Source organism: Penaeus japonicus, unplaced genomic scaffold, assembly GCF_977035675.1.
Source record: "Penaeus japonicus unplaced genomic scaffold, GWHDUDI00000001_assembly GWHDUDI00000016, whole genome shotgun sequence".
NCBI classification, from domain to species: domain Eukaryota; kingdom Metazoa; phylum Arthropoda; class Malacostraca; order Decapoda; family Penaeidae; genus Penaeus; species Penaeus japonicus.
Window position 1 is genome coordinate 35,569,903 of NW_028234418.1, and position 9,782 is coordinate 35,579,684.

A 9,782-nucleotide genomic window follows, 5' to 3' on the forward strand; every position below is an offset into this window, starting at 1 on the left:
AACTTGACATCTATAAATAGCTATCTAACAAAATTACATATACACCAAGTATGAGTAACATCTCAATGGTACATTATTAAATTCCCTCTCAAGATCTACAATGCATTTTCCAATCTATCTTCCAGTAGAAGATGATATACATACCTTTGTTTTTATTTGGCTTTGAACTATATGAAAAGTATGAAGATTATACTATTAACAAAAACATTAATAATATGAAATAAAACTTGATAATCCTTGATTAGACAATATCTACTTACTGATGATTGGGAAAAATAATAAAAATAAAAATAACTTACTATTTCTTTAGGATATATATTCATATAATTTAGTTGATTCACTGACTGAATCCTTCAAAAGCTTAAACCTTCTTTCTCTCCTAGCTTATAGCTTATATAGATTGAAAGTCTTTAATCCAGCACAATCAGGACATGAAACATGATGGATTAATGAAAGTACCTCTAAACAATAGCTGGTAAATAATACTAACAAAGTGGCAGTGCAGTAGCCAACAAACTGTGACTATTCTTTCATAATGATACTAGTTGTATCTTATCAATTTCCACTTGAAACTTGTGGTAGCTACTCTGTTATGGAAGGCCTATAATTCCCTTAGCTATGTTAATGTGGAATGTAAAGGTAAAATAGTCTGAAAAGTTTGAAATCACTGCTGGACTAGCAAAAGTCACAGATTATAGGTAGGTAGAGAAGATGTGGTTAACCTATATCCACACTATGACAATACAGCCTTCTAACATCATTGAATATTTAGTTATGCATTTTTTAAAATAAATTTCTTTTCATGTCCCTTAATTCATAGATCAAACTGTAGCTCATTTATTGAATGATTATAAGGTTAAAATACACTATGTGTCCAAATTTCTCTACAAGTAACTCCAGGCAATGTTGCTGATATGCCTGCAATCACTCTGGCAATAGCCATGCTATGCATGACTTCAGTACTCCAGGACCTATAAATTTGCCAATAAGTTAACTTACAGAGTAGGATCAAAGATGCAGAAATTTTGCCTAAGTGATAGATAGCTCAGCAATCATATATTAGAGAGGGTATATCGTGGCAAAGGCTAACAAACCTCCAAAGGAGCTTATAGACATCCTAGGTTATTTACCATCAAATACAGAGCCAGTATAAGCTGTCTCTCCCCTTAGCTGAAACCGAGAGAAATGTCGAGCAAGACACAAGCAGATCAATCATTCACCATAACACTATGTCCAAGACAAAGCATATCTATGGCAGTACAAACAGAGTTACGAGGCAGCTTGATGTAGTGACTGCAAGGTTACGGCTTGGCTACAAATATTACTGGGAGTACAGTGTTTCACACAATGCTGAGGGAAATGAATGTAAGTTGTGCAGTCAACCCTATTCACACACCCTTGACCATTATGTAATAATATGTCCTCTCATTGAAGAGTTTCGTGAAAGGATTGAACATAAAACATTGTACAGTATTGCAACATCCTTTATAGAGGACAGCATTTTATCAGATATATTACTTAAACACAAGAATTTTGCCTGTAATAGATAAAATTGCAAGGCTTCTCTAGAGTGACATACATGCACTACTATGTCTTATGTATAGCTTTGCCCTAGCATATCAATTGACAGTGTCACAGTAATATCTACTTCACCAACAATGTGTCTTAGAATCTAACATGAACTGTACAAACCATTTAGGCATAGTTCCAATTATTGCCTATTCATGTGTATATACTGTATATAGTATGAATAAACTTATCAAAATCAAATCAGATCCCCTTAGTAACTGGTGGAGGTTTGTTTTCCTTTGACAGATTGTGTATAAAATGCTAGGGATATCTACAAGCTCTATCTAACCAGAATATATATAGTGTAATATCATTCATTCTTGGCCACTACATGTATATCAGCAATTTTTACGGTCTATATACATAGTAAGATAACACAGATAAGACTCTTTAAGAAATCAATGATGTTAGTAATGGTATACATCTCAAGTAATTATTCACTGTAAATTCAGTCTTATTGATGAAAAAATGAATATTTGTTCAATAATGAACTAATTATAATCAAAATAATCCAAATTGATGAATCATTCCATTTCCAATAATTCTTGATAGTCATTTAGATGAAGTCTAGAATGACAGAAGCAAATTACCAACACCATAAATAAAAATTGTACAAGTCTCTAACCAATAGAAAGAACCAATATACCCAATGCTTAAAATATGAGCCTTCTCTGCCAAGGAGGAAATGCCTCCTAAATTGGTGGTGTAATCATCTACTTCCTCTACATTTCTACAAATCACACGGGGATTTCTACCCCACAAATAAGAATCACAAGATACACACCCATTCAAAACAAAGGAAAGCTTTAGGATCCCCCTCGCCCTCTCGATAAGACACGTGAACCACAAAACAAAACAAACAAAAAACAATTCACACAAAAAAAGACGTAAACAAGAGCCATCCTCAAACAGGAAAAAAAGGCCTCGCCAAACTCACAGATCACCACAATTCCGACGGGATTTCTCACCAACAAGCCCCTTCCTGGCAATCAACACATCCAAGAGATCCCCAGGGTTCCTTTGCCACCGAAACGAGGGGGAAAGAGTCCCGAATATCACCTGCAGGAGGGTCTGAGGGCAGAAGGTCTCCGTTCACAAGGACAGAGACGGGGATCAGCTAAACAATAAGGCTTCCGGCACACCATCCCTCGGTCTCGTTGCTAGAGGGCCCTTGCGGTTTCCAGGAGGGATTTTGCGATTTTCGGTAGCATAGATTTTTTTTTTTTGTGGGGGGGGGGGGTGGGGTACTGTTTTGCAGGAGTTTTTTTTTAGGTATTTTGAAGTAGGATGGGTTATGGAATAGGGATTCTATAAGATTTCTAAGTTCTGTTGTAAAAGAGGACACGCGATTTTGCGGAGGGTTGGTTGTGCGATTTTCCTGGCGATATATATCTGTGGAGTTTGATTTTGTGATTTGAGGGGTTGTTTATTAGAGATTTTGAAGAAACAGAAGCTTGATGGTAGGGTCTTTTTAGCCCAATCAGCAGGTCCTGTCACAAAAGGGCCCTTGTAGTTTTGAAAAGATTCGCGAGTTTTTTGTTTTGTTGTAATTTTAAGGGACTTTTTTTTTTTTTAGAAATTGGAGTGACCGTAGTAAGAGTTTTAGAAAAAGTTTGTTCATGATGAGCTATAAATAACCGGGTTTCCTTCAGACAATCCTCTAATGCCGTCATAACAGGTCCCTCACATTTTTAACCGGGAATCGCGATTTTCTTTCAGCAAGAGCCATTAATTGCTGATTTAAAGATTGATCCTTTTCTCCATATGAACATCGAGACCGGTCACGAGAGGCCCCTCACAACCTTTACACATCCTGTTGGAGCGTGTGAAGGCTGTTTTTAAAAAGGATATTTTCTTTGTGACGAAATGGGCTTTACGTCACGGATTCCCTCGATCACAAGGGCAGCGAGTGATCATTCATCCCAAGGACTTTATGAATCTAGAAAGCGATTTCCTTTGTATGGAGGCTGTTTGGATGTTGGAGAAGAGAAGAGGTTTAGAATTTCTAAAGAGGATAGGAAAAGAAAAGGTCCTTCACACAGTTCTTGATCCACTTTCCTTTTGGTGATTTATTTTTTGCGACGTGCCATGTGGGAAGGCTTTTTTAAAGGTAGATTTGAGAGAGGAATACTATTCGATAGGGGATTTTGAAGATTCTGAAGGAGGAGGGGCTAAATTGCAAGGCTTTTCGAATTTATATTATCCTATAGAGTCCTGTAGTCGCACTTGAGAATGAGTTGCGATTTTCTCTTTGGAATCTTGTTGTAAAATGGTATTTTAAGAAATCTAAAGTGTTTTAATATGGGCAAATTTTGGAGATTAATATTTCTCGATTTTCTTTATCCATAATAAGGAGAGAGAGGGTGTATGTGTAGTGCATGATAAGGAGAGAGAGGGTGTATGTGTAGTGCATGATAAGGAGAGAGAAGGTGTATGTGTAGTGCATGATAAGGAGAGAGAAGGTGTATGTGTAGTGCATGATAAGGAGAGAGAGGGTGTATGTGTAGTGTATGATAAGGAGAGAGAAGGTGTATGTGTAGTGCATGATAAGGAGAGAGAGGGTGTATGTGTAGTGCATGATAAGGAGAGAGAAGGTGTATGTGTAGTGCATGATAAGGAGAGAGAAGGTGTATGTGTAGTGCATGATAAGGAGAGAGAGGGTGTATGTGTAGTGTATGATAAGGAGAGAGAAGGTGTATGTGTAGTGCATGATAAGGAGAGAGAGGGTGTATGTGTAGTGCATGATAAGGAGAGAGAAGGTGTATGTGTAGTGCATGATAAGGAGAGAGAGGGTGTATGTGTAGTGCATGATAAGGAGAGAGAAGGTGTATGTGTAGTGCATGATAAGGAGAGAGAGGGTGTATGTGTAGTGCATGATAAGGAGAGAGAGGGTGTATGTGTAGTGCATGATAAGGAGAGAGAGGGTGTATATGTAGTGAAGGATTGAGCAAATACCCCCCCTCGACTGTAATTAGTAATATGTTCTTCAATGCCTTTTTTTCACTTTCGGTGTATCTTTAAAGAGATTTTATTTGTATCGGTCGTACACCCGCGTGCAAATAGATTGTTAAAAGTAAGGATTTCCATCTCAGATATTTTACGAAGAATACAATTTAATTTTTTTTTTCTAATCATATCATATTAATGAGTATTCAAAGCATGATCAAGATAATGAAAATTATTATATGTATACACCAGTTGATAGATGTAAATACACACACACACACACACACACACACACACACACACACACACACACACACACATACATACACACACACACACACAAACACACACACACACACACACACACACACACACACACACACACACACACACACACACACACACACACACACATACATACACACACACACACATACACACACATACACACATATATATATATATATATATATATATATATATATATATATATATATATATATATATATATATATACGTATATATATATATATATATATATATATATTTATTTATTTATAATGGATTCAGACCAAAATACTAATGAAATCTTGAAAGAGTGTGTGAAGCCTGACATCCAAGCAGTAAGCATTGAACTTGAACTTGACAATGGACGATATTTTAGAGGAAATGCAAGCGATTGAAGCTATATACTGCGGGGAAAACGAGTTCAAGTTACTTTCCCAAGGTGAGGGTTCGATTTTCAACACGTGAGAAAGAGTGACATAGTGAGAGAAAGAGAAAATGAGATTACGAGTGACACTTGGTGTTTTTATTTCGTTTTTGTTCGTTTTTTTTCAGATGTAGTTCCGTTTTTTTGGATTTGTTGAGCTTTTTGTGTGATGTTTGTTCTGTAATTGTGTTAGTGTGCGAGTTATAGTTTTTTTTTTATATGTTGAGGTACTTTTAAGGGTGTGGGATGACCTTAATGATTATTTATAGAACTGGTATATTTGTGAAGGTCATTCGGAATTTCAGTAATATATATATCATGAGATTTGTTAATTTCCAAGTTGTGATTTGGTAATGTCAGTTACTGTGGCATTGATGTATCAGATATATTAAAAAGACATGCTTTTATTTGCAGTAATGATATAGCTTCAGATTCATAGAAAGTTCTTATGATTTAAGACCTATCAAATTCATTTACAGATTCATAGAAAGTTCTTATGATTTAAGACCTATCAAATTCATTTAGTACAAAAGATGAAATTCATATAAGGAGCAGTTAACTGGCATATACTATTTCCGTTATTACTAAAGATCTTTTTTCAGAGGATTCATGTTAAACAGGTTGTGACTTAACAAGAGGAGGGAAGAATAAGAAAATATAGAATCATGCCAAAGGCTTTTCAGCTATATTTATATATATTTTTATATATGAAAAAGCAATATAGCGTAAAGGCCTTTAGCATGATATTGCATTATCTTGCTCTTCCCTTTCTTTTATAATTTGAATAAACTTGTTTCTCTTTGTCAAAGGAAGGATATTTATTTTATATCTTTTACACGTATGAGGTGCTCGGAAGGAGGACGTGTGTGAGACGTGTTCCAAGGAGGGATAGATTCACTTGAAATTTTGGTCACTATTAAGTATGAAGTGGTTCATTTGAATGCATTGTTAGGCTATTTTATTATGTGATTATGGTATATAATATTGAAATATGTCAGTTATACCTCTAGCATTGTGAAATTTGCTCTCATTCATATATATTTTTTAACAGTTGTCCAACAGAGGGTGTCATGATAATAGTAAAACAGTGAGAGATTAGTAGTAACAATTATTGATAGGGAATGTGTGTTATTTCCACTCTAGGCAATGGGCACTCATGTAGGCTTCACGCTTATTATGCTTAGACTGTGAGTCAGCGTATTTCCTCTCTTCTTGATGATTATTTATTTATTTATTTATTTATTTATTTTTTATTTTTTTATTTTTTTATTATTTTTTTTTTATTATTATTTTTTTTAAGAACCTTGGAATAGAATCTGTATAAATATTTTTTGCATATAAGTTTATTACCATTAAATCATATTTTTCAAATTATATTAATTTGAGAAAATAATCTGTATGTGCTGTTGTATTAATATAAAGTATATTTTAAAACATTTTTATCCTATAATTCTCCTTCCATAGATGCTACCACTTTCATTTTAATGTTTTCAGAGTAAGTCCAGTAATACTGTTGGCCTGTTCACCTTTTTATTTGCATCCATCCATGTTTTTTTATATTGCAAAATATTTGAAATTCTTTTCTAGTAGACACTATATCAAAATACTTGTAATACTGCTATGAAGCTAAGGACAAGACAAGCTAAGATAGTAGGTTGTTGTCAGTGTCCTGTTAGAGAATGCACAATCATTTGGTAATAATACTTTGATACTAGAGGTTTTGGACAAACCGTGTGATAAAGTAATGGATCACTTCTCTTACAGGTGAATTATCTGTGATGTTTGCTGTATCAATTAATCCTACACATCATCCTGATTTGAGAATATCTTTAATGTTTACTCTCTCTATTGAATCATATCCTGAGGACCCTCCACCATTTTCAGTCCAAGTGAGTGAAAGGCTTAAGGTTGTGTTCTTTTCAAAGAACATAATAATTCTGCTGTTTATTATGTAAGGGCTCCATTATGTATGTGTCTTTTGTCATTAACCTTTCAAAGGTGATCTTGACATGTCCTTGCACAGTTGTATACAGAAAGATCTTTTGCTAGATGAAAAATGGGAGAGAAATGAAACAGAATGATGGATATAATGACTAGACAAAGGAGAGGGGGGGGGGGAAATTAGCACTAATCCACTTTCTGAAGTAAAAAAAGAGAAAAATAAATACAGAAAGGAAATTAAATTAAATCTTTCCACATTATTATTATATTAATTAATTTAAGTGAGATGAATAAATGGACTATTTTCTAAATTGGTCACACATTTGTATGAGGACTTTTTGCAATATTTTTATTCTAGTGTACGTCCCTCAGCCGTAAGGAGTGTGAAGACCTCAAAAGCTCCCTAAAAGAAGACGCTGAGTTATTTAGGGGAAGTCCAATGGTCCTAAGCATTCTTACAGCTCTGCAAGATAAACAGATAAAAATAGCACAGCCAACGGTAGCAGACTCAGCAGCGCTCGATATTAAAGGTAATGCATTTTTTTCTTTGTTTATTTTGCTCTTTCTTTCTTTTTTCTTATTCTCTTCTTTTGCAGGCACTTTTTCTTTCTTAATTTTTCTCCTTCCTCTTCCATTTTCGTGACACTTGTTTAGTTTTTTACACCTTACTGGATGGGAGAAGTACATATCTGTGTAAAGTTTTGCAAAATTGAAAGTAAAATCATAGAAATATATATATATATATATATATATATATATATATATGTATATATATATATATATATATATATATATATATATATGTATATATATATATATGTATATATGTATATATATTTTTTTTTTTTTTTTTTTTGTTAAAAAAGAAATGGACTTTTTCTTTGTACCAATGTCTATGCCTAATTCTTAATTTGAATTTTCAAATATATACTTGACAGATGCAAAAATGTATGTGCTACAACTAGACCACATGCGCAATAAGGCACGCTATGTGAAAACAATTCAACGTTGGTGTAAAGAGTTGGCGATAGTGGGTGGACTGATCTTTTATTTAAGGTGGATATTTATTATACTTCAAGGGGATGAAGAGAGTATAAAGGTAGGTTTGTTTGCTTTTGACTTAATGGTATATCTTTATTGGTTTCTGGAATTCTGAAGTAAATTGAAAGTGATGTTCTTCATAATTTACAATGTAAATTTATAATTTCATAATGTAAATATATGTATATTTTTTTCTTTCTTCCTTTTTTTCTTTTTGAGTAACTTTCTACTTATACAGACTTTTTGAAGAAAATTTACTCGGCCTTTATTTAGTAAATCCATATTGTGCCAAGTGTGAAAATTGAAATTGAATACATTTTATCTGAAGAGAGACTTTTCCTTACTTATGGTTAAAAAGTATGTACTAATGAATTGTTTAAGTAATTATTAACTTTTTTAGAGGTAGATTATAATAAGAACATAAATGAAATGTATAAAACTTAAGTACCGTTTCATCTCTGATTTATATTTACAACAAAATGATAATATCCGTTACATTGGTCTCTAAATGAGGTACAAGGAGCATCATAAATCTTAAAAATACTGATCAGGTGTGCTTTAACTTTTTTTCATGTTGCATCAGACGTACATTCAACGAAACAAAACACAAGTTGTTGACGTAGATTCTTCAGGACGACCATGCAAGGAAAGACTTCTCTCTGTGCTCCATGTTGTGGATCATCCAATCACGTTAACAGAATTTAGCACGTGTGATTTTAAGAATAATGCAGACTTAAAAGAATGGATGACAGAGGCAGAGCTCGGGGACCTATATGAAAGTATTATAGCACCAGTTATTAAAAAATAAGTATAATATTTATGTATATATAAATATATATATAAATATATATATATATATGTATATATAAATATATATATATATATATATATATATATATATATATATATATATATACACACATATACACATATATACATATATACATATATACATATATACATATATATGTATGTATGTATGTGTATATATAAGTATATTGATGTATTATCATATTAATAAATATGCTAAAAGTTTTTGTGTATATATTGTATTTTCATAGGTGTGTTCACTGTACTTTTTGCTCTTCTTTTTTAAGACAGAAAAAAAAAACGAGTAAATAATTGTGAAAAATAAGGCTATTCAACAATGATATTTAGATATAAACTCTTTCAGTACAATCATGTTATACAGCTATGAGTCCCAATGAAACAATTACTCATTTCAGTGGTGTCCAGCAAAGTCCAGGGACTCTATGAATGCAAATTCTGTCTAAAAATCAGGAAATTCAGTAAGAATAGTTGCGAGCAGTGGTGCCCTACTACCAAGCATGATTATTAGTATTGGTTCAGGAAATGTCCCAGAGAATGGCAAGAAAGCTTGAGCTCATCTCAGTCATATCAGCATATATTTCATTATTTTTAATAAACCTTGAGTATAGTTATAGTTGAGGTGGGTAAAAGTAGAGGATCTTATGCGAATACCTTGGTATGTCTTGAAGAAATCCTGGAAACCACGGGGCAAGAGTGATGTGATAACAATTTACCTTTCTTTGTGCTGTGGTACTTCTCTTGA

The 9,782-nt window shown here is 33.3% G+C and overlaps 2 protein-coding genes across 6 annotated transcripts in view; one reads left to right on the top strand and one right to left on the bottom strand.

The window, feature by feature from the left end:
• Positions 1 to 2,731, bottom strand: part of Mvb12 (multivesicular body subunit 12-like Mvb12) — a 14,509-nt gene extending 11,778 nt beyond the window's left edge. Inside the window, exon 1 of one of the 3 annotated variants that reach the window (XM_043022596.2) lies at positions 2,629 to 2,731. The gene's annotated coding sequence lies outside the window, so the exon portion shown is untranslated. Of the gene's footprint in view, positions 1 to 2,506 lie in introns of all 3 variants that reach the window. The other 2 variants (XM_043022595.2, XM_043022597.2) reach the window with 2 other exon arrangements.
• Positions 2,732 to 5,109: 2,378 nt separating this feature from the next.
• Positions 5,110 to 9,038, top strand: LOC122257345 (RWD domain-containing protein 3). 3 transcript variants are annotated; one of them, XM_043022599.2, is made up of 6 exons: positions 5,120 to 5,242; positions 6,073 to 6,147; positions 6,992 to 7,116; positions 7,527 to 7,698; positions 8,107 to 8,267; positions 8,793 to 9,038. In XM_043022599.2, exons 3-6 carry the CDS (start codon positions 7,006 to 7,008, stop codon positions 9,015 to 9,017), a joined length of 669 nt encoding a protein of 222 aa, XP_042878533.2. In that variant the 5' UTR covers positions 5,120 to 5,242; positions 6,073 to 6,147; positions 6,992 to 7,005; the 3' UTR covers positions 9,018 to 9,038. The 3 variants fall into 3 exon arrangements, with proteins under 3 accessions (XP_042878532.2, XP_042878533.2, XP_086401612.1); XM_043022598.2 differs by lacking the exon at positions 6,073 to 6,147 and having other exon boundaries at positions 5,110 to 5,242; XM_086545486.1 differs by lacking the exons at positions 5,120 to 5,242; positions 6,073 to 6,147 and adding an exon at positions 6,823 to 6,877.
• Positions 9,039 to 9,782: the final 744 nt, after the last annotated feature.